Genomic DNA, 25,641 nt, shown 5'->3' with positions numbered 1-25,641 from the left:
CAAAAAAAGCAAAAGAGTGAAATTAGCTCTTTCAAATAAATCCCAGGCTGTTTATAGTTAAGAAAAAAAGTACTGTGAACACAGATAGTACAGGCAGGTCAGAACTTCTTACTTCTCACTTCTCAAGCGAAGTCTATGTTTCAGACTCTGTCCTATGGCGTAGCACAAAGGCATCTCAGTGGAAATCAGTCTCTGGCAGCACAAGGATGTGATGGGCAGCATTTCTGTGACCCTGAAGCATACACCTGGGGAAGTCAGCATTTGGACAGGTGCAAGTTCCCCTTGATATGCTGCTGTGGGAACATTTAGAAAAGTGAATACAGTCTGAGCTTAAGAACTCATGAACGACTAGATCAAAATTAAAGTCTCGGATATGTAAATGTTGAAATATTTTGCTTCACAGTAATTGGGGATGATTTTTCCCCTCATTAATAACCCCACTTGAAGATAATAACTAGCTCTTCTTTCAGCTTCAGAGATGAGATGAGCACAGAATACAGCTACTTCATTGATGACTGAGTGATAATGGAGTCCCCTGTCTGCAAAGTAATAATCATGCCATAATCCAAATACCAATTATATGTACTGGCTATATTAATACAGATCTTCTTTTTTTTTTTTTTTTTAAACCACCCTAATAAACAGAAAATTCTGTTTTAGTTTTCTTCATCTGCAGCTCCTAATACTTAATTTCCTACCTATCCAGGCTCATTAAATAAATGAGGAAACCTTACTGCAGCTGATAGAAAAACTGGCTCCAGCCATCAAAATGAGGTAATTTCTCATGCAACACCAGTTACATCAATAGATAAGAGAGCCAGAGGGAGAAAAAAGGTTTCACTTGAAAAAAAGAGAAACAAAACTGTTTAAATGCTGCCCTGAGCCCTACAGAACACATGAGGAACTCATCTGTCAGTCAGTACCCCCAAACCACCACTTTTATTGCTTGTCTAACTTGGTCAGTACTTGTTTCAGTAAATTTAAGTTAGTGTCCGGAGAACAGTGAATTTTTATTCTGATACTAACTTGGCTACTGGTGATTGATGTTTGCATTGAAAGAATCATAGAATCATAGAATGGTTTGGGTTGGAAGGAACCTTAAAGATCATCTAGTTCCAACCCCTCTGCCACAGGCAGGGACACCTTTCCATAGACCAGGTTGCTCAAAGCCCCATCCAACCTGGCCTTAAACACTGACAGGGAGGGGGCATCCACAGCTACTCTGGGCAACCTGTTCCAGTGTCTCACCACCCTCACAGTCAAGAATTTCTTCCTAATATCTAATCTAAATCTACCCTCTTGCAGTTTAAAACCATTCCCCCTCATCCTGTCACTACTTGTCCTTGTAAAAAGTCCCTCTCCCGCTCTCCTGTAGGCCCCCTTCAGGTACTGGAAGGCTGCTAGAAGGTCTCCCGGGAGCCTTCTCTTCTCCAGGCTGAAGAGCCCCAACTCTCTCAGCCTGTCTTCATAGGAGAGGTGCTCCAGCCCTCTGATGATCTTTGTGGCCCTCTTCTGGACTCACTCCACCAGCTCCATGTCCTTCTTATGTTGGGGGCCCCAGAGCTGGATGCAGTACTCCAGGTGGGGTCTCACGAGAGCAGAGTAAGAGGGGCAGAATCACCTCCCTCGACCTGCTGGCCACGCTGCTTTTGATGCAGCCCAGGATACGGTTGGCCTTCTGGGCTGCAAGCGCACATTGCCGGCTCATGTTGGGCTCACCAACCATCACCCCCAAATCCTTCTCCTCAGGGCTGCCCTCAGTCCATTCTCCGCTCAGCCTGTATTTGTGCTTGGAATTGCCCTGACCCACGTGCAGGACCTTGCACTTGGCCTTGTTGAACTTCATGCAGTTTGCACAGGCCCAGCTCTCAAGCCTGTCAAGGTCCCTCTGGATGGCATCCCTTCCCTCCAGCGTGTCGACTACACCACACAGCTTGGTGTCGTCGGCAAACTTGCTGAGGGTGCACTCAATGCCACCATCCATGTTGCTGACAAAGATGTTAAACAGCACCAGTCCCAATAACGACCCCTGAGGAACGCTACTCAGCACTGGTCTCCACCTGGACATCGAGCCGTTAACCGCAACTCTGAGTGTGACCATCGAGACAATTCCTTATCCACCAATTGGTCCATCCATCAAGTCCATGTCTCTCCAATTTAGAGACAAGGATGTCGTGTGGGACAGTATCAAATGCTTTGCACAAGTCCAGGTAGATGACATCAGTTGCTCTTCCCTTATCCACCAGCACTGTAACCCCATCATAGATGGCCACAAAATTTGTCAGGCACAATTTGCCCTTAGTGAAGCCGTGTTGGCTGTCACCAACCACTTCCTTATTTTCCCTGTGCCTTAGCATAGTTTCCAGGAGGATCTACTCCATGATCTTGCCGGGCAAGAGTAGGTAGTATTTTAGATTATGTCTTTCAGGAAAAAAGCTATCTGGCTTTTTAAAAACTGTAAAATTATTTGACTTGAGATTTTGAGAATTATTTAAAAAAGCACAAAACCCAAACCAGCATCATCTCAAAGGAAAGCTTCAGGTCTGGGATGTCTTTGGATATATATTTATCATTTGCAGTTTGCCACTATTTCTCATGAGGCATAGATGACATACTGAACAAGACAATGGTAATTACTTACTACACAACTGCTTCTGATTTTAGGGAAAGAGTAGTTTTGTATCATACATTGTATGGAAATACTTGCCAAAGATTTAGTTTTTAATGGAGACCACTGCTTCTGGCCAGAAGTCTATTATTATAATCTCAGTATACAAGTTACATGCCAAGGAACAAAAAGGATTTTAGGATCAGAATATCATTAGCTTTTAAATGCCAGTGATAGTAACATGCATACATACATGCATAAACATATTAGATTTATGGTCACTAATTTGATGATAACTAGTATTAAAGCCAGGAGAAAATAGGTAAAATGTCTTGCAGCTAGACCTGATTGAGAACTTCAAATGTTTTGAAAACAAAACTGAGAAGAAGAAATTAGTGTTCAGGTCCCAATATAGCAAAGCACATAGGCACTTCATCATGTGCTTTTGTTGAACTGGGGCAGATGCAAGGCTCTAGAGACTACTAAAAGAGATAAAGAGGGAATCTAAAAATATATTTGAATATTCAGTTTAGATGAAATATTAGATCTTTCAAACACTGGAACAAAGTTAAAGACTAGCTCAAAAGGAAAAAAAAACTGAAGAGGAAACAGAGAGTCTCAGCTATCGGTGAGCTTCCTGGAGGCTGCTGAATTCATAACAGGTAGAAGGCAACAGGAACACTAACACGATTAACGGTGAATGAGGGACAGATGATCTTCTACACTGATATTGTCTCTTTTCTGTGTTCGATGGAGGGAGAAGCTGATGGATGGATAGTTTTGTATTTCATTGCTTTTCCTGGTCTGGTATGTAGGGCATAGGTGACTGTTATGAAAAGGATGGAAAGTTAAGATACACAACTTACTCCATGCCCCAATAACAGTTTTCAGTGATATTTTTTAGTGGGAACAGCTGAAACAGAGCACCAGGGAATTGAAAACTACTGCTGTGATGAAGTAACTCAAAATTGTGTACTGATAAAGTGAAATGCAAGGACAGCACCAAAGAAAGTGATGAAACCATGGTTCTCATGAAGCCTGTGGCAACACTTCCACTTATTTCTAAGCAGCCACTATCTCTAGAACTAAGCTCAGATGGATGTGTTTTAGTCCTGATTTTAGTCCATCTCTTCCTTTGAAGAGAGAGCACCTCTTTGGGGCCACAAAAGAAGGGAGTAGGCATAACATCCTGGTACACATTTGACATTCAGCTCTCATCTTCACTCAGCAATCCACTGGATGTTTGATTAACCTACAACAAGTAAGGTAACTTCAGCACAAAGCATTGAGATCTCCCCTTCTCTCCTCCACTCTCCTGCCCCCCATGCAGCCTATACAGAGAGGTTGTGTAAAGCATACCTACTTCCCCTGGGGAATGTGGACTCCCATCTCATTTCTGGAGAAAAGTCAATCAAAGAGTTTCATGCAAGTGCTTCAGTGTGGGTGCCCAAGCATGAACAAGAGTTCCTGCTCAGTCATATAAGAAATCCTCATCCTTTATTTCTGGATGGAAACCTTGGCACCCTGTAGAGCTGGGCATGTGCCATGAATCCCAAGTGGAATCAGATAACTTCCTCAGAGTGAAAAAAACAAGATCCAAGCCACCCTTCCCTTACCGGTATCTCCTCCTGGCTTAGACACCCTTTCTGCCTGTCACATTTTGTGAATCCCATTTTCTAGGCACTTAATTCTATCCCCACATTAAATGGGAATTATGAATTCAAGTACAAGCAAGGGCCTTAAGGTAATAAAGCCTTCCCATATTCAGTGAAAAGTTAATGCCCTTGTGAAACTGGCCAAAAAGCGAATGCAGTGTGCCTCTGGGAATACAATCCCAAGTATTCCCATGCTAGTATTGACTCTAAACTGCCTATTTTCACACAGAAAGGGAGTGACACTGAAAACCTGATGCTCAGCAGTGTCAAAAAGGCAAAAGAGAAGATTGAGAATTGATAGGAAAGGTCTAGAGAAAGAGGTAAAAAATATGTGTAGAAAACAGCACCACAGGAAGCCCTGCCATGCCTACCTTCCTGAACAATCTGTCCCATTCTGGCCACCACAGCTGGAACAGGATATTGCACAACTATGAACAGCACAGAGAAGGACAGCGAGGGCCACGAGAGGTGTGGAACAACTCCTGTACATTGGAGATGCCCGCTTGGAAAGCAGACAGCTGACAGGAAATATGATAGTGGCCTACAAAATCCTTGCCTGCACAGAGAAGGTAACTTGGGAACAGACTGGTTATTTCCCACAATACAGGAATTAGGGGGAACCTAATGAGATCAGGCAAATGGTCAAAACTAAAAAATAGGAAGCACTTTTTCACACAACACATAATTAAATGGAGACTTGCTGCACATAATATTGTGGAAGCCAAAAGTATGAACAGGTTCAAAGGGTATTAGACAAATTAATGGAGAACAGATCTAGCAAGGGCTATTAAAACAACTGTATGGATCTAAACTCTGCTTCAGGAAGTCCCAACAGGTAAATGAAACAGCACTTACAGCATACACAGGGTGACTCCACCTTGCTACAAAGAGATCATAAAAACAGTGAGAATGATTGCTATGATAAAAAAATTAGTTATTTGGGCAAGAGCATAGGAAACAGGACAAAGCCAGGAATGAGCCCTCCCCTGTGCCCTCCCAGCTTGTGGGAAATCAGCTGTTTCAGAGACTTCCTCAGCTGCAAGGGTCTGAGAGAGGGCACAAAGGCAGCTGGCAAAGATGCCAGTGTCAGCCAAGGAAGAGACACAAAAGGTTGGGAACTGCAACCCTAGAGCACTTTCACAGCCCTGCAACTGCTATTTGGATTCCTCAGCTCCATCTCTGCTGTGCAAAACATCATAGATCAAGGGCTGCAGTGCTCACCCTGCACCAAGGAACCACAAAAGTACTGGTGATGGGCTGACAAGGTCCTATTGCTTCCCAGAGCTCAGCTTGCTTCCTAACCTGGCATTGCACTCCCTTTGTACATACCAAGCGCTTCCTTGGAGCTACCATGGGGGGTGTCCTGGTTTGGCCTAAACCAGGCCGATTTTCCTTTCAGTGATTTTTGCTTTCAGCTAAGTCTCCTCTAAGTAACTGCATGTTTGCAGACAGTGTCTGCCTCCAAGACTGATAACGCTCGAAGTTTGTAGTTATCGCTGAGGCACCGGTAGGGATGTTGTGCAGTAAGGCTCTTGCTGTACTTATTCTTAGAGAAACCAAGGTCACTGATGAATTCCTCACTGCTTACAAGTGAAGAGCCGAAGGGGGGTTGCAGCTGCAGTGGGGAGCAGACAGGGCAGGTGACCCAAAATTGACCAACGAGGGTATTCCATTCCACACACGTCATTCTCGGTATAAAGGGGGGGGGATCACGAGGGTCGCGCCCTTTTCTGCTATGGCCGGTGTCCAAGGAGGACTCCGTCTGTTTTCCTGCTGCCCCCGATCCCGATCCGTGCGTCCCTGAATACAGCTCTCGACCGTTGCTAGGCCCAGCCTGGGCCTTCCCGGAGCCTGCCCTGCAGTGCCGGTGGTGACGTGGCTGACTTCAGGGGAGCTCAATCTTGGTTTTGTATATATATTTGTATATATTTGATTATTTCTATTATTTTTTTTTTTTTTTTTTTTTTTTTTTTTTTTCATTATTATAGTTTATTAAAACTGTTTTAACTTTCCAACCCGGAAGCCTCTCTCCCTTTTCCCTTTCCCTTTGGGGGGAGGGGGGGGATAACAGAGGGCATCTGCCACAGGTTTAATAACTGGCCCAGCTTTAAACCGTGACAGGGGGTCTCCTACATAATGCTACACTGTGTCTCGAAGACCTACCCTAAACTGAAGCCCAGCAAATATTAAACCTTTGTTTTAACATAAATCAAGTACGACTAGATGATTTAGGCAACTGTGATAGACTAACTGTACTTTCCAGAGAATTTAAGCAAAACAGCTGGACAGAGAATGAGCATCCTCCTGAAACTTTGGCTTCATTTATTCAAACTAGAGGAGAATCTATCACAGCTTCACTGACAGCACAGGATTCTGAAATGAGAAAAAGATGCATAAATACATTAACTGTTAGACAAACCGCTTAGAATTAGTGTTTTTAAATAAGATGATTTAGATTGACTGGTTAGCCTGCTGCTCCTTGTCTCTCATAAGGAAGTGAAAAAGATTTATTGGTCCAGGGGAGCACCGGGAGCAACACTCACATTTTGCAGAAAGCTGGAGCAAGCTCACTCATTGAACACCTGAATGAAAAAGAATCAATGACAGAAGTCAGGATGTGCTTTGACATACTCCAGTCTTACACGTAGTTAGCTCTGGCTCTCCTCATTCGCAAGGGATGGATTTCATTTCAGAGGCAAACAGTTAAAATTGCTTGGTCTTGCTTTGTAATCTTATTAAACGACAGGCAAGTGAGACTTGTATTTTTATGGAAAGCAGAAACATGTTGGTAAAAGGTTTGGATTAGTGGAGGTCATCTTGTCCCTTGTCACTGATGTATCTGTTCCCGCTTGGTTGATATTGCTCCAGCAGCTGTGCCACCTCAGGCTGTAATTTCAGCACTTCCAACAAGCTAAACGGTATTGGGCTGGCCTGCATTCAGTGGGAAGGTTACTTGTGGAAAATTTAGGCATCACAGGAGGTATATTCTTCTCTCAAAATCAATTACCCATGGAAGAGAAAAAGGGCTGTCTGTGGACAATGAAAAATTGCCAGGATTTGCATGTACTAGACACTGGAACACATTACAGTGAAATAATTCCTAGAAACAATTCATCAGTTCATAAAAGATGCATTTAGCTAGAGACTGAGGAGTCAGCTGAGAGTGACAGAACATATCACACCCGCGTGGACTGTGGCCTAGAGGTGCCAAAAGCAGAAGTTCCTCTTGCTCAGGCAACATACTTCTGAAAATTAGCTGGGCTTCACATTGCAGCTGGGGCAGCCTGGACTGTGTGAGGGGTGGGAATGAGACGGGTCCTAATGGTTCTCAGATGGTCTGACATTGTAGAAGCAGGTCCTTGACATCATCAAAGCCATGAGCATGAAAATTTTGCTCCTCTGAAAGCTGCCCTCCAGTTTTGGCAGCTCCCACAGCATCAAATCTGAGCCTCCAAAAAATGATTCCTAATGTATTTCATCCATTAAAAATCAGGTCTTGCCCCTGCTCCCTCCTGCCCTTATGACAGCATGTCTCAAACTAGGCAAGGGATACTTCATTAGCATCAAGAAGAGAAATACCAATGCACTCAAGACGATGGCTTATTTTCTGGGAGTAAGGGGAAGCTCAGCCCCTCGGTGCCCGTGGGAGTGCAGGGAGTCCCAGGTGCTCTGTATCCATGGGCATCGCAGGCCTCGCTGCACCCAGCAGCACTGCACAGGGACTGAGCTGTTGTCCAGCGCACTGAGGTGCAGTCAATTATTACGGTGCATAAGCTTTGTAGGCAAAGCAGCTGAGGTTTCTGCAACCTTCCCTGTCAGCTGTGCTACAGGCATTTTCAGTCCTACTACGCTTCCAAGCAATGCCCCGTGAATTACTCCTGGGACGCAGAGGTGGCTGAAGTCCTTTTCTCTTACAGGGACTAATTGATCACGTACACTCTTTAAAAAATGAAGAGAGAATCCCAGAATCATTTTAAAGGATTGAAAAGTAAGTGGCTGTCAGTGTCAGAGGAATGCCCAGGCATGTAAATGATAATTTCTTTGATAAAGTGACCAAGGCACTGTGGCTTTCCAAATGTCACAACACTTGGGTTGTAACTACTAGTAAGCTCTGCAATAGCAAAAGGTTTGCTAGAAGCTGCTCAAGCCATGGCAGCATTTGTAATAAGAGCATCCTCTCTTCAGCAAAAATTGGATTTCAACTCTTTTCCTAGTTTCGTCTTCTCGACACTTAAAAAATAAAAATGGAGCCATCAAAGACCATTTGCTAAGAAAACCTCCCAATACCCTTATACTAAAGTCAGGTCTTTAGGAGTATAAAATTTCCCTTTCTTGAATTAAAGAGCTGAGCAAGGAGGATCATCAATGAAAAACAGAGCTAACCAAAGGGAACAACTAGGGTATAAGTAGGGAAGGGGAGTCAATAGCACTGTAGCTTTTTTTCCTTTTCCAATAAGCCTGGTTTTACATTGCAATTCTATCTTCCCTTCCTTTGTCTATTTTATCCACTTTTTCCCTGAGTCATGACCTGCAGGTATGACCATATAATTAAATGCAATTGAGTTGCACTGCTTTAACTAATTACCACCTGTCACATGTGCCACCTAAGCCAATGTTCTCCATTTCCTCATCCACATCCAACTGTGAGACAAAACACGTTAGCTCAAATGTCAGGCTTACACTGATTTGGGTAACCCAAGATGCCTGAGGACATGCTTTATGCCAAAGCCTGCAGTAGGATAATTTCAGTGGTGCAGCCAGTGAGAGGCATCTCACATGGGTTACACACATAGTCACAACCATAATCTCAAGACTAGTCTGGACATTAATTTGTTGTTCATCTGGAGTATGCTACGCAATGAGGCAGTGACATCTGGTTGGTGTTTTCACATGCAACTACTGCAGAACTAATTAGCAATGACAACACATATACAGCGTATTCCTCTTTACTCTGCTAGCTAGTTGACTGATGCAGAAGAGGCCAGTGTGACCTGAAATAAAAGGTGGATCCTGCCAACTAACAGCAAGAAATAGTCAATTTTAACACAAAAGCTCAAAATGCCTCTGTGAAGATGTTGGTCACGTACACTTCACATTTGAAAATGACGGAAATTATATGAAGATAAAATCACTACTGCACTGGAGCAGAAATCACAGCTTTGTCATAATAGTCCATCTCCAAGCCCGCCTACCATAGATGAAGATGAAAAACGCTTTACACAAGTCAGATAACAGTGCAAGAAGATTTCCCCTTGACCGCAGTACTTGATCGACTGGTGGTCTGTACAGACCGACAGCCTTTCTTATTTTCATTTTAGCAAAACAGTGTGGGTAAACATTGACTTAGAATTGTCTCATCTTCAATTTATTGTGGTTGATTGGAATGTCTCTGCCTATAAAGATAACAGAATTAGTAGTCCATTAGTTAAGCAATCACAACTTCTATTCAAACCTCTGTACTATGATTGCTTTGTTGTATCTGACAATCTTCCCACAGCAGAGTAGGCAATATGATGAGTATCTTGCACTAGTTTGTTCTTTCAAATTCTTCCTGCTAGGACAGCAATGTGTGTGTTCAAGGGGTCCTTTCCAGTCTTGCACTCTCCCTCTTTTTAACTCAGCAGCATACATGCAAGAACTCAAATGGCTTGTCTCAGTCCCAGTGCTAGTCAATCTTTTCATTAATTACTTGGTAGGTGGGCTAGAGAGTGCACTTCTAAAACCAGCAGTGGGCACTGAGCTGGTTAAGTCTGCAAGCAGTTGAAAGGTGTACTGGTTTTAGCTGGGATAGAGTTAAATTTCTTCGTAGTAGCTTGTATGGTGCTGTGTTTTGGATTTGTGACCACACAAGGGTAATTACACACCCCATTTTAGTTATTGCTGAGCAGTGCTTGCACAGCATCAAGGCCTTTTTTGTTTCTCATGCTGCCCCACTAGCAAGTAGGCTGGGGGTGCACAAGAAGCTGGGAAGGGAAACAGCTGGGATAGTTGACCCCAACTGACCAAAGGGATATCCCATATCACGTGAAGTTGTGATCAGCAATAGAAAGTGGGGGAAGAAGAAGGAAGGGGTGACATTTGGGGTGATGGCTTTGTCTTCCTAAGTAACTGTTATGCATGATGGAGCCCTCCTTTCCTGGAGATTGCTGAACACCTGCCTGCCGATGGGAAGCAGTGAATGAATTCCTTATTTTGCCTTGCTTGCATGAGCAGCTTTTGCTTTACCTATTAAAGTGTCTTTATCTCAATCCATGAGTTTTCTCACTTTTACCCCTTCCAATTCTCTCCCTCTTCCCACTGTGGCAGGGAGTGAGTGAGCGGCTGTGTGAGGGTAAGCTGCCTGCCGGGGTTAACCTACAACAGAAGGATAAACTGGGTAAGAATTCAGAACAATTTTCCTAAAATAGAGAAATGATCCCAAATTACCATGGTGAAATCTGCAAAGACAAGCATGACATGCTACTGTTAGGAAGGAGAAATCAAAGGCACAGATGTAAAATGAGGAGTGGCTGGCCAGCCAGCCGCTCTGCAAAAGGGGACATGGGAGTTACACTGGATCACAAACTGGGCATGAGTCAAGATGCTGCCACGAAAATGGCAAACTTCATCTGAAAACATATTAACAAACATCTTATATGTAAGCCATGGAAAGTGCTTATTTCATCCTAATTGGCACTAACAAGATCTCAGCAAAACTCCATCCTGGGGCACTGCTCTTTAAGACCCCAGTAAGCTGAAGACTGCCCAGAGGAGAGCTGAAAGTGTAATCAGAGGCCTAGAAAGCATTACCTGTGAAGAAAGGCTAGGAACTGGGCTCATTGAGGTTGAAAGAAGAGAATTCTTGAACACACTGTTAGTTCTCTAATATGTGGAAGGTTGTCAGGAGAAAGATGATCAGCTGTTTATCTGGAGCAGGACGTGAAGAAGCAAGATTCATCTGTAAACATAAAAGATTCAGGAGGGATAACCGGGAATTTTCTGACCCTAAGAATATGAAAGGACGGGAATAGATTGCTCAGTGAAGTTGCGGAATGATCTTAATTGAATGATTTTAAGAAAAGTTAGACAGACATCTGTGGTAGGTAGTCAGCATATATCTGACTTTCTCACGGCTGGTGAATGGAAACCCATTCCAGGCCTGCGGGGCCAGCATCCTTCCCACCTTCTCTGTGCCACTTTCCCTGCTGGCCAGCTGTATCTCTCGGCCCGGTTGCATCTAAGCCTGTCAACCAGAACTATCTGGCTTAGATAGAAAACCCGTCCAGAAAATTTTAAAAAGTTGGAAAATCAGTTCTCTCTTTTATGTCCTGATCAAAGCCTGGCTTATGCATTTCCCTTGCCACAGCAGGCACCATCGTGTTGATAGGATCTGCCTACCCGACCTCCCCCCTTTACTGTCTCAAAACTTCAGATATGAAGAATAACATGATGTTGTACAGGAGGGAATAGAGATCTCTGAAGTCATCAAAAAAACGAGCTAGTTCCATTTTAAAATATACCAGTTCTGAACTGATCACGAATTGGGACTGAAAACTACAGTACAGGAAACCTACTTCACTGCAAAATAAGTTAGTCATGGAGTCACATTAAATTACTTCTTCCTTCCCTGGAGCATCTGGTGATGAAGCCCAATGCCAGCCTGCTGCTAGCGTGCTGAATACAGTGAGCTGTGAGGGAGGTTCATATTTTAGCTTCTGTGGTCTTAACTTACAGAAACACATCAGTGAATATGAACCAAATAAAATATATGCAAAAAAGCAAAGCAACAGGTTGAGTTCTGCCTTTATAATGAATTGGTTTCTAAAAGATTGACTGCTTGACACCCTATAGTAATTGATTACAGGCACCCTGCAGATGTAGTGTCTGAAAAGCAACTTTTGCATGTTGTACTTTCTGAATTCCTGAGACTGATCTTTTCTCCACAGGGCATAATAAGAGCATTTTTTTCCAGTCCTTCAGAGACCAGCACTGGCTCCATGTCTTGAGCTGGTCTGAAGGGAATTACTAAATGCTTGAGACATTCAGTCAAAAAAATAACAACCCAGACTGAATTTAAAGTGGCTTTACCATTTGGCAAAAGAAAAGATGAGGGCTTGTGAATCTTTCTGTTGCTACTGCAAAATTAAAAATAAACAAAAATGTACAAAAAAAGACAAATATCCCTTTGCTATAACCTGGTTATGCCCTCGAGTTACATGATAAAACCAGAAACATGCCGCAGATATCTGTTGTCTGTTATAACATGCTGTTCCTACAGTACTGATGTTTGTCAGAAACAATTTCATTTAGTTTATGTAATTCTTCTAACAGAGCTTACTGAAGTATTTTTGCATTGACGCTAGATATTTTAACCCACCTATTATGCTCAATTATAGAGAAAAGCAAGGAAAAATACCACTACCCATGTGACCGAAAAAAGAAACAGGCACTGAAAAGTTGATTATAGCCAATTTTCACAGGAAAGTTCAAACTTTGTCTCCATAGAACATCTGCATTGGCACTTGAGATACTTGTGTCTCAGTGAATAATCTCTGTTGCCTCTTGCTGGTTTAAGACTTACATAGTTGGAAAACCACTGAGAAAAGCAAATGCGTCCTGGACATGTGGGAGGCCAAGATGCCACCAACTCTGACACATTGCAAGTTGTTTCATTGCTTTCAAGGCATCCAGCTTCTTAGTGTGTTTTTCTGCTGGAATGGTTTCATGCTGCATGTCTTCCTCCCTGGGAGCAGTGGGGCAGTGGCAGCCCTATGCCAGCTCTGTGTGTTACTGCTCCAAGGCAGAACGCAGAGGACACGGACAGGCACAGCATTTACACTGTTTTTTTTTTTACCTGTGCATGTCAATTGGGAGCTTGATGTTATGAGGGAACGGGGGATCAAACCACATTTTTCAGGAACAGGGCAGGGAGAGGGCAGAAGCTGTGATGGGATGCTCAGCTGCAGAGCTGTGCAGTCTAGGGTGCGGTCTGGCCCCTATGATCCCTTAACATCCGGAACGTGTCAATGTCTCCCATTGATACCACAAGAGTGCTTACATTTCACCCAACTAATCCAAGGAGATGCTTGCCATCCCCTCCCACAGCCTGGCCCCATCCAGCCATCTGGCCCTGCGTGATTCCTTCTGCAGGCAGGGGAATGCCATGGGAACGCCAGTGCTGGGATGCTCACACGCAGACACGCACACGCGCTCGCGCACACACACGCCTCCAGCCTTCTGCTTCCAGCGCTCCCTTGCATGCTTTTTCTTTTGTCAGTTCTACTTTCTTCCTCAAGCAGCACTAAGGATTTAGTAAAAGCCTGAGGGTCCTCTGTGTTACAAAATTAGGTCTCTACAGGTGCCAGAAGAATGCTGTGCCTTGGCATCCAGCTTTGTCTCCAGTTAGCAGATAAACAGAATTTCCTCTCGAAGCTAAAGTACTCTCCATCTTCTCTTCCCCTGGATCCACTTCCCCTTACGGCTGCAGAATGCAGCACAGAACCCCTCGAAACAGCATTAGAGAAATCCGCTGCGGACACTTGAGAAATCCTATGACAGCACTATGAGGCAGATAAGCAGTGGTGGGGGGAGAGGAGAGAGAAGAGGAATAGCTTTCGGAGACTGCTTGGCAGCAAAGTCAACGCTTGGAATATCTGTGGGGAGTTTGAAAGCATTTCCTAACATCAAAAATGTGAAGAAGAAAAAGAAATTTTGATCAATGGCTTATTGCCCTTGATCTAAGCAAAAGAATCCTAGCCAGTTAGAAATAACAGAAATCTGTTTTATTGTAAAGCTGAAGTTTTCTATGTTTTGACAGCTGGGGCTCATGCTTTTGGCTCGGTTATTTGCCAGTCTTAAAATATTCATCAGCGAGTTGCCAGGTTTTTGTCCTTTCAAATCAAACTCTAATGATGAAGGAGAACGTGCTGGAGAGATTTTAAGCACGAGTTCTCTGCCCTAAAACAGAACTTTGTGGCCTGAATTCACATGACCAGAAAAAGAGGTTTCCACTCCCTGGCCAAGTTTCTGGTGAATCACTTGCTGGTCACAGAGCCAAGATTCGTTTTCTGAAGCATGGGAAGCAGTGGCTCATTTGTGATGAAGACAGCTCCCTTGCCTTTGTTGAGAGGAAATGGATTAACAGTATGTATTCTGTGCACAAGTCTTGAGAGAACTGAACTAAAATATTCCAGATGAAAGCATCCTTACTGAGGAACAAACTGGAACACATGTTAAACTGAAAAGTCAAATCTAACTCTCAAAATGATTGGTGAAATGTTGTTGGTGGCTCCAGGATCAATTCAGATGTCTTACAGAGTACCCAAGCAAGTCAGTGTCACAGAACTTACTCTTTATCTTTTTGATGCAAACCTTTACATTACTATTCCAACGTTTCTTCCTCTTAATGCTTTCTATATTTTGATACACTTATTCTAAGAATTCAAATCAGGCTCTTCTGCTCTTGTGCAATTTGTTCATTCTTAGGTCTTGTGCTGCTTTCATTTAGTCACTTCGTTGTTATCATCCCATTTCATACCTGTACAACTTAGGGACTTTCTTAGGTGAACCGGTTACAAAGTGAAAAAATATTAAATAATTTCATATTTGCTAGAAAGACTGAATTCCTCTTTCAAAAATTCAGGGTCAGTCATACTGACTTTGTATCTGAAAAATCTGCTTTCATCAACTCTGTCCTTAGCTTCCTGTACTCGTCCCAGGGTGACCACTATTTTTGTCATGTCATTTTATATCTACAAAGTCCTTGCAAGTGCTCAACACTTCACTTTTGAGACTGATCTTCCATTTTCTGGATAAAAAATTAAATTTCCTCAGTGGATATGAAGTGATAACAAACCATTTTCACTCAGGGACAAGTTAATATGAGAAGAAGTTGCAATGCAGGGACTAACACTTAGTAAGCGAAAACTGAAGGTGCACTACTGTGTAGGATCAGCTCCTTCAGGCAATTTCAGTTCTACCAACTGGCAGCTTAAACAGACAGCTGTAATGTGTACTAAGGTCAAATTACATGTCAGAGTTTACAAAGCCAAATTTTCAAAGGGCCTTTGATCTAGTCTCTAACCCTACATAAAGCCAGGGTGGGCGACTAAGAGTGCAGGTGGCAGGTCAGCACTGAGGGACGTTGCCTGGTGGGACCGGGCACTGGGCTGCAAATTAGGGGAAGGCAGAGGAAGGCACTGGGAGAAAGGGGGAATGGTGGAGAGGGAAGTTTCTCTGGTCATGTCTGTACTGGCATATAAAACAAGGCCGGGATTTAGCATCAAACCCTGGTCTGCATCCATTAACCACTGTGGGTTTGGCTGATATCAACTAGCACTCTCCCAGGACGACGTACCGGCATGGTTTGCACCACACCATGTACCAGGACTGTTCTCAATGAGCAGTCTGCATGCAATCACCCTATTTTGGGCAAAGAAGAAAGCTTAGAAGTGTGGATGCAAGTCATGCAGGGACACTTGCAGGGCCAGAAAACAGGCCTTGGCTTGTTCTATTTTGTAATGTAGTCCTTACACCAGGATCATGCCAAACATACTGTATCATTTGAGGAATGCAGCTATTTTGAGCAAAAGGACCGATATTTGAGAAAGTGAGTGACACTGGAGAGAACAGAGAGATGTTTACTGATTCAGTCTTCACATGCAAAACTGTTGGTGCATGTTCAAAGTCATTTTCTGAAGATGTGTCTCTTGTTATCTTAATATCAGTAAACAGCAGACCAGTGTATTTTTCCATTTGTTGTGACTTGCTTATGCAGATCCTCTATATATTCCAGGGACACAGTTACTAAATTTAAAGCTGCAAACAGATTTTTTCTCTCAGCACTCTTGTAAGAAACATTTAATTTTTCATTGCCAATTTTCAAATATTTCTACATACTCTGACTAGGTAAAACAGTAAGGAATTGATGTAACTCAGCGATGAATTAATGGCTTGCTCGCTAGAGCAAGCTCTTATTTTCCTCTTTAGCAGATATTGGGCCAGGCATTTTGGAAGAGTTTAATCAAAGTCCTCATCAAAAGCCAAATGAGTGGATTTTAAAGAAAGTTTAATTACAGTGGTCAAACCACCCAGCATGATTTGCTTGATTTGATTAACGTAACGAGGAGCACATTTAATGAGAAATGCATTAATTCATTCAAACAAGTGGTTTTATCAGAGGTATTAAGCCTCAGCCCAGATTATGTACAGCAGAAACTATTATAGCAAAAATTGACCGAGGTCAAAGCAGTCGTCATGCCATAATTACAAGCTCTGAGCTGTAATCTACCAGTTGAATTTGGGCAGTGCTCATCATGACTGAAAAAGCAGGGTCCTCATTTAAAAAAGCCCCCAAAACACAGGGTTTTGCTTCCATTCCACAGCTGAGATCTCCATCCCTTTCTTTCAGATGTTCAGAAGAATCGGGAACTGGGGTTGAATTCTCTGAGCTTCAGATTGTTACACATGCAGATACTATTAGCAAATGAAGAAGTGAGAGCTCAAAGGATCCCTGATACCATCCCCCACCCTTAAAGTAAAGAGAGTGTTCCCCATTTGCTCTCTGGTTTTACCTCCCTCCTGTCTCTGTGATGTCTTTGGGACACTCCTGTTCCTAACCTGGAATAGAGTGACTTTGGGGAAGAATTATTATTTTCCTTCTGGGGAAAGAAACCCCCTTCTTGGAAAAGAATGAAAAATTGGCCTCAAGCGGGAAATATTTGAGAAAAAAAAGAAAGAGCCTCCTTTACACCTTGCTCTTTTCAACTGCCTTCTTTAGATACATTTTAGCACCTATATTCCAACTTTCCCATTTCAGGACCCCTCCCCATGGGCTTTACACAGCTCCCTTCACCTCCACCCTCCCCACTGGCATCCCTTCCCTCGTGCCCCCTGCTCTATCTCCTGGCATCTGCTAATGCTCTTCTCTCTCCTATGCTGCCGTGACCACCGTTACCTCTTTGTCTTCTGCCATGCTCCCTTGCCTTTATTCAGTCCCTGGCTTGTTATTCCTGTAGTGTCTGAGCTACCTCTGTGTGAGCTGACTTTCCTGCTGCTTTGTACCGCATCCGTATAGCACTGAAACAGCTTTGATTTTCAAGTGCTCTACTTCTAAGCCTGCTTGGCTGCCTGAGCACCATTCAAGCACTGTTGCACAGTGGACTTAAGCACTATCTATTGCTCAGTCTTTCATCAGCTACCACCAGCAGCTGGCAAAGGAGAGCAGCTTTGAAACTGTTCCCTAAGTGGGCAGGAGGCTGGTCAAGGAGCTGAGAAGCAAAGCACAAGCCCAGTTGCAGATAGAATCCTCCTGGCATGGAGGCCATATTTTGCGACCTTCAAGAAATAAGCTGAAGTAGAGAACTAGAGATGTCAAAAAATAGACCCAAGGATTTATTTGCTATATCAATAGAGGATGAGCAAGAAAACCATTCCTGCTGAGCTGAAAACTAAAATCCTTGGGATTATTTCTGTCACTTGTCTTTAAACCACAAGGAAACAAGTGAAAATTGGAATCGTAGTCCCTTGATTTTAGAGAAATCTTGGGATGTGCCTATATCTGACTGCTGCACACCAACAGGAATCTGTGATGTTGGTATATAAACATTTCACAGAGAAGACCATTAAAGTGACTACCTCACCAGTACACTCAGCAAGGCTGTTCCCAAGGTAAAGACAATTCCCTCCTGGAACAAGCAACCCAAACAGCATACACAGACTCACTACAGCAGCTGCGCCTTGATGTCACATTTGGTATCCTTGAGTGCAATCTAAGTGGGAAATCATAAAGCATAAATTGGTAGAAGATCGTATCTTAAAGTACTTTTTCGCACTATCTCCTAGCCCAGCCTTCAAGCAGCCAACCAACCTTGCTAAACTTATCATCTGAAGAAAATTTCCCAAGGACCAATATATCTGACTATATCAGGGTGATAAATGCAAAAATTGCAATTTCTCTCCATAGCCCTCACAAGAAACCTCTTCTACAACAGAATCGTGAAAATCAATGGCTCCTCAGCATGCCCATCCCACTACTTCTTCATACGTACCATGTGCCCCCTGTACTGTAGTGAGCTTGCACTGACAATCAGTGTATGAAAGAAAAATGTGGTTAATAACAAGAGAATGTTTCCCAAAACAGCCATTCTCCCTCTTATCATTCAGCCCTCATCCTCAAGGGAATCCTACAAAAGAAACCGGAAAGATGAAGCTGGGATCAAAATTAATAATTTGATGGGACATCAAAACCTGTCGATTCCAACAACAATGGTAATTTTATGGCACATTACAATTTACCTCAGAGAGGACTTGTTAATCTCAGTTTCTCAGGAGATAATTACCTGTGGATTTCTTCCATTCTGTGTTCAGCAGAGCTAAAGACCTTAGTACTGCTCCTCTTACTAACATCCCTTTGTTCCTTTCATCTCAAAGTACCTGCCTGATTAATATAATGAAACCGAACTCAGAAAAATTGCTTCCGATCTTTGCTTATCTGGCAATTCGCTAATTATGCCCCTGATTCTCATTTTTTGCCCCTCAAACTTGTCTGTTTTTTTCCTATCATCAGGTGTACTAATAACAGATATTGCCTCTCTCCACAGATATCCCTTCTGAGTGTTATGCTGTTCCCTATTTACCAAAAACCTGCTCAACCAGCCTCCACATCAGAAGTATCAAGCATAGTTGCAGATATGGCCCCAGTTCTGATTCCTTTTTGAATAGTTATACAGCTTTTAGTCGGCACTATCCAAGCTCTCAACTACTTCAAAGAGATATTTGGTTTGATTTGGATTATGCAAGGGATAGGTGCACAACTTAACTGGCCAAACATCAGCCACTACTTCTAAAAGGAAAGGAAGCACCATTAACTCAGATCTTTCTAAAATGAAAGTGAAATATGACATGGAGGAGATTCGGGAATATATTGTTCAACACAGGCACAGTTATGTACCATCCAATCCAGTCAGAGATGACAATTTTTATTGTCACTTCTCTCTGATACATCCCAGATATTGTACTGGTCTTTGGCAATGCTCATTGCAATCATAAAATACATTATTTGCTTCTCCTTTTCATCCTTGGACCTCAGAAAATCACAACTTTACTTCCCTGCATCCAAATTCAGTAACTTAAAGCTGTAACAGCTTGGGAAAGGTTAACCAGTATCTTAGGAAAGGACTCAATATAATTTTGCACAGGAAATTTCAGTGTCCATTCCCACATGAATTAAAATATATGGACGTAAAGAATAGCATGCTATGTTTTAGGAAGTATTAAATAAGCCAGTACACAAAGCTCTGAGGTAACATGCAGATCTACCACCTTCTGCTGAATACCATACATTTCCTTGGGCTTGCAGAAGTAGCAGGTATTGTTCTGCTCCCACTTCTGCTCCCAAGTCCTTGATGCATACTTGGGAGTCATTCTTTGAAAAGAAGTACCTAAATTTCATATCCAGGCAGAAGTCCTACACCCTTCTTTCACCAAAGGCACTCAGAGAAAATGCAAGACAGGATTAAAGAAAGGATTTTAAAACTTGTATACCTCATCTTGTGAAACTACGGGTTGGGGATGTCTGTGAGCCTCACCACACATGAGACCTGCAAACTCATCACTGCCATGTACAAAGTAAATGTTTACCCCATATGTGCCTGTCACCACAGAAAAGCTCAGGAAACATATGGAAAGGATTTTTTTGCAGGTCTAAAGGGAAAACAAGCCCCCACATCTCTTCCTTCTGCTCAGATACAAACGAGGAGCTTGCTTCCAGCAGGCAGTTTATATCAGTGGGCTCTGCTAGGCCGTATGGAGATAACCCTCAGCAATTGATAAATGGGAACTGCTAACACAATGTAAACATTTGGTGGAAGCAAAATATTTGCCAAGAACCTAAAAGGCTGGGTACTTAAAGCAGCTCTCCATGCTGGCTTTCCTTAGCACAAGGGATGGGCGCTCAGCTATTGGTCCCACTGCTGGCTCCTAAGAGATTGAACCTACAGTGTAGGTTCATTGTACCTATGCCCCAACAAGCCGTATTTATTCCTTTCTCCCCATTTGGCTGTGCCACTGCAATGAAAGTGTCTGCAAGAAACTGAGATGTTCCTGGAGCAGTAAAACAGCTCCTGCCGCTCACAAGCTAATGCTTTACCGTGCCCGTGCCACCTGCCCCAGGGCTGGTACTGCTGGCATCTTCTTCCACACAACAAGGCAGATGGCTTCTGACTTGGCCATCCAGTTTTGATGACCAAGACCCTGCTATAACGTCTTTCTGCACCACTGCAAATTTGCAGATCTAGGTGCTGATTAAGGAGAAACACACAAATTCAGTCAATTAGCAGCTCAACCTTGTTTCCCACCTGCCAGTGGGTAACACAAGAGCAGTGCTGAGGATGGGTTGGGAAAGGATCAAGTGTGAAAATAATGTGAGACAAAGACGCCCAAGCTGGCAGGTGACGAAAACCAGCTTCTGCCCTGCAGGGTGGCCGCAGAGTCCCTCCTTGACAGCCCCACAGGAGGGAGAGGTGGTGGAAGCACGGGGTGCAGGGGTGGCACGGTGGCCCTTACCTTCTCGTTCTTCCTCTCCTCGGCCTTGCCGGCGGGGCCAGGGGTGACAGGGCCACCCAGGGGCCCACTGCCCGCCTCGCCATTGAGGTGGGCTGCGCTGACGTTGGGCGGGGTTATGGCGGCGGCGGCTGAGGTGAGGGGGATGAGGGGCCGGGCCCCTGGGGCGGGAGGCTGGTGGCCGTGCTGCGGGGAGACGGCGGGGTGAGGCCGGATGGCCGTCGCTGGCAGGCGGGAGGGCGAGCTGGGCGTCCGCAGGGGCGAGACCGTGGCGGTGGGCCGCTCCGGGGCTGGCACCGGCGGGTGAGCTGCAGAGGGAGGACAGAGCACAGTTAAGCCCCTCCATGCACTGTCAGACCTGGCCCTTCAGTGGCCATCACTGCCACGAGGTGCCAGGGCCCGACAGAGAGCTAAGCTCTTAGCCTGAACCCAGGATACCTCAGCCTGCAAGTGTTTTTGGCTAAATCCTAGAAATCCCCCTCCTGGCTGCGAAAGGCCTGTCTGCAGTCACCAAAATGGCTAGTCCTCCCTAGTGATGTGACTGGGGAATGGCCTGACCATACCTGCTCATGCCTGGAAATAAATAAAAAGCTTACTGTGTTTTTAAAATACTTTATGTCGTTCCAGCTGAGCTGTTTTCCACACCTCCAGGACCCGCTCCTAACACGATAGGTTTTGGAGCAACGCAACATGGGACCTAAAGGGTTAGCCCAGACGATCCACACCGACCTCGCATACAGCAGTTACAAAGGAAAGTCTCTTGTTTCGGCCCTAACAAAATGATCAACAGCACATCACTGTGCTGCACAAGATAAATTAAGCAGAAACCCACAGGAGGATTTCTGAGCTCAGCCTCGTGTCTGCCAGCGAAGTCCCTAAGGGACTATGCAGTGCCTTTTAGTCTTGCTTCCCCTGCTGAGCAAACCCTGCCTACAAGCACTTAGGAACCAGGAATTAGCGCTCGTCTGTTTAATGGTGACTGCAACCCACTGCCCAGGTCAGCTCTCCAGGGACTCGGGAGCCTGTTGCATGTCTCATGTTGCAAAAAGTGTGACAAAGCTCCAGGTCCATTTCCACAACGATGTCACCTTTGACTTCCAGGTTGGTTGATTGCTTAGGTGTAACCTACATACAGCTCCACTTCAAGTATGTACAGACCAGAAACCGAGTCCACACTCAAACTTCCCTCACTTAAACGATTCAATAGCAGGACTAGCTGGAAAATGCCCATTTCGCAAATTATTTCAAGGTTTCATAATCTGGTTTACTTCTGCCCAGTGCAAAATCTGAACCTTTGAACATTTCTCTGAGCACAACCTACACACCCACCCCACAACAGCGTCTATTCTGGTCAGGGCATTCACCTGAGATGTGAAAACATAAGATCCGGTCACTGTGCTGTTCTCCTCTGCAGAGAACAGCTCTGGGCAGCTGTCTATTCCCTTTGCAACGTGAGCCAGGACAGCTTCATGCCTGAAGTCTGGTTGAACTACATCCATTCCTGACAAAAAGCTTTGAGTCCAACAAATCAGCTTTTCTTTGCCCAAGAAGCATTTTTCTGGAAAATTTCTGACCCACTCTGATCTGTGGTTTTCTTACAAATTCATCTGGAGGATGCATTTTTATGCAGGACCAGCTGGTGTTCACTCAATCTATAACTAAACAACAATGCTAGAACAACTCAAACCACTATTTTCTGTTTCTATGGTTAACAGCAGCACCCACTACCAGGGACTGAAACAATAAGGAGTGACATTAATCATACTCACTACACCAGCTGAGCACTCCTGCAGGGAGGGAATTTCATCCCCCAGCCTTATGCCCTATTATCTGAAGCAATATTGAACATGATAGGCCAGTGATCATCAGATTAGCACCTCCAAAGTCTACATGATTCTCCCTCATGGTAACTCCTTGACTCTATAACTTCTCTTTTTATTAATGTTGCTCATAGCAAATCAACCAAACTATCATTAACCAGTCTTGAACTTAATGTGATTTTACCATGTAACATGAGGAAGGGCCTAAAAGTTGTTATTGCAGATGTCTTCAAGACTATTCTTCCTATTAGTTACCATTTCCCCCTCCTGGATTACCAAGAACATATATTGGAAAGTGCAATTCCTTTCCAGAGAGCCAGACAGGGTACCACTGGTTATCTTGAAGTGATTCCCTCCTTCTGTTTTTCCCACTTGGAACCTGTGTGATGAGCAACCACTGCTGCCAGAAATCTAATTTTCCAGAATGGTTAAGCTTGCAGGGTCAAGGTTTTGAACTACTGGTTGTAGGGAGCAATGGCTTTCCTAAATTTAGAGGAAAAGGACAATAATGGAATTTCACTGCATGTACCTGGATGCAGAAGACTGATTTGATAATCACATTAGGTATACTACTTCTTTCATATAAGACTTGGTGTTTCCAGGCACAAAAGAAACAGAAAACATGAGAAACAGTAACATAAATGGCCTGAGAAAAATCAGCTCTGAGCAGAGCTCTCACATTTTATTCTGTAATTTCATCTGCTTACTGTTACAATGTATGCCTTTGCTCTGGGATCTCTGGATCTGGACTGTGCTGCATCAAACATGCTATTAATTAGCAATGCTCACTGAAGGCTATTTTTGTTCTACACCACTCATATTTCATTTTGGGTGTACTCCTGCATTAGTGGCCTTGTACAAAATTGATTTGTTACTCATGTATATTGCAAGCCAACAGAAACGTGATTTGAATACTGTGCCAATTTGCCTCTTTTGGAAAGCTCTTCCAAAAGTCAACGTGCATTGCCCTGTCCTGCAGGACTAAAGAGACCCTTTGAGGGGCTCTGGTCCACAGGATACTGGTGAGGACATCCATTATGGAGAAAAATACTGACAATCATGAAAAATTTCCTTTATTTATCCCAGCAAAGGTTTATTTAATTAAAACAACAATCTCATGAATCTTCTGAAAGGGCTGGAGAATTCCCTGCTTAGGGGTTTTGGAGCAGCTCTGTGGTCCCTGGATCACCCTGCCTGCCAACTCCTTGGCACTTTAAGATGTCAGAGTGACCAGGAGGAGCAATCTCAAATCAGGGAAGCTGCTGGAGGTGTAGCACAGCAGTGCCGTGGAAGGAAGGTGTGGGGCATGCCAGGTGTGTGGGGCAAAATGATCTGTCACCTTAGTTTCAGGGGAGTCTACCTGCCTGCTGGCATGGGCACAGGAGGCACCAGGAGCACCTGAACGCTTCCCAAGAACCTTGCCCAGGAGGGGACATTTCTGCCTTTGCACTGTGGGAGCAGAAGGGCTTTTGGAACGGTGTGACTTGAGGGGAAAGCAGCACTTTCTGAACTAGACAAAAAGAGGATAGATTGATTATTCCCCAGTGTGACACGGATGCCATGTAAAGTCCTGCCACTGTTGGTTGAGCAGAGGAGTCTGCACTGTTCGAGGTTCAGATTCACATGTATTTGATTATGTTTTCTTCTCTTTGGTCTGGACTGTGTAGGAGGTGAGATTAGACGGTCATAGTGGTGCCTTCTGACTTCAAAAGGTATGAATCCATGACTGACTTACACTGCAGTGTATTTCTGATTTGTGCCTGCTCTGTTTTTTATCTAAGACCTCAGTTTTCAGCAGTCACAGCCCTTACTGATCTGCCTTTGTAAACACAACGGCTCACATCCCTATGAAATATCAGAAACAAAATGTTTTAAATTTTGCTATAAAGTTCCACCACAGCATTTACTTTTACTTTATTCAACATCAGAGCTGTTTAACATCAGGGAAAGGGGAATAAATTGTACTTTAGAAAATTGTGCTGTACATCAGAAAGGGAACTTAGAAAGAACAGAGGGCCCCTGGTGTGAGAAGCTCTTACTCTCATTTCAAAAAGGTGGCAGTATTTTTCAGATCTTTTGCTTTACCGCTAACACCGGGTCCCATTCTGCCTAATAAATACCTTTCATCCCTGAAGCCCAATGAAATGCTTCTTAATTTTAAGGCGTATATTACTCGCCCTGCGATAAGGGCAGTATTTTTCCGTCAGCAAACCAACTGGACTCAGAACTGCTAATCTCCTCAGTATGTAGGGTGCTTGCTTTAACTCAGATAAATTGTATAAATATTTGTAAACACTATAATCTATTTCAGCTGTAGCAACAGAACAATCTGATAAACACATCATGGTTCCCAGAGATCAATAGAAGCCCATAAATATTACAAGCAAATAAAACATACTCTATTCCACATTGACTGAGCTGTGACTAAAACAAGAAAGCAAGCTGCGGGGACAGGCAGATTTGAGAGGTTTGCGCTCTAGGGGTACGACATCAATCCTGTCAACGCAGGGCAAGAGGCATCGGCGGGCATGCACACATACCCATCTGCATGGCGTTGCGGGTCTGGCTGGCTGGCTGCTGAGCCGAATACCTCAAGCAGTTATTCAGCTGCGGAGAGGCCACCTGTAGCTGGGGATGTGTCTGAGGCGCAGTGATAGGAACAACTGGTCTGACAGCCGTGGCGGCGTTGGTGTGACTGGCCCCAATGGGGTGGATGGCTCCTGGGGCTCCTTTCATTGTCGGAGCTCCCCCGGCTCCGCTGTTCCTCGGCTGCCCAGATCCCACTGGGACCCTGCATAGAGATGAAACACACTGCCAGCATGCTGCAGAGACCACAATATCCAGCCACCATGCTGATAAGCACCCCCAGTTACTCAGGGGGTAACATGATACCTTCTCAGGTGTTAAAGTAAACCAAGATACAAATACGCATTTATCTTTACAGGACACAGTCATAAGTGTGCTGGAAGATATTTTCACTCCTTTATCCTATTGGAAGAAGTGCAAGGTAAAAATGGAG

At 44.0% G+C, this 25,641-nt stretch overlaps 1 protein-coding gene across 1 annotated transcript in view; it reads right to left on the bottom strand.

Moving 5' to 3' along the window:
* SH3RF3 (SH3 domain containing ring finger 3) overlaps positions 1-25,641 on the bottom strand; it is a 271,225-nt gene that overhangs the window by 14,529 nt on the left and 231,055 nt on the right. The window contains exons 7-8 of the mRNA XM_068425367.1: positions 25,163-25,413; positions 20,806-21,110 (exon numbers count right to left, since the gene is read on the bottom strand). Of these exons, the coding sequence (XP_068281468.1) occupies positions 20,806-21,110; positions 25,163-25,413 (556 nt within the window). The remainder of the gene's footprint in view (positions 1-20,805; positions 21,111-25,162; positions 25,414-25,641) is intronic.

The sequence above is a fragment of the Nyctibius grandis genome, chromosome 2 (assembly GCF_013368605.1).
Source record: "Nyctibius grandis isolate bNycGra1 chromosome 2, bNycGra1.pri, whole genome shotgun sequence".
NCBI lineage: Eukaryota > Metazoa > Chordata > Aves > Nyctibiiformes > Nyctibiidae > Nyctibius > Nyctibius grandis.
Note: the sequence above shows the minus strand (reverse complement) of the source record. Positions and strands in the feature narration are given on the sequence as shown.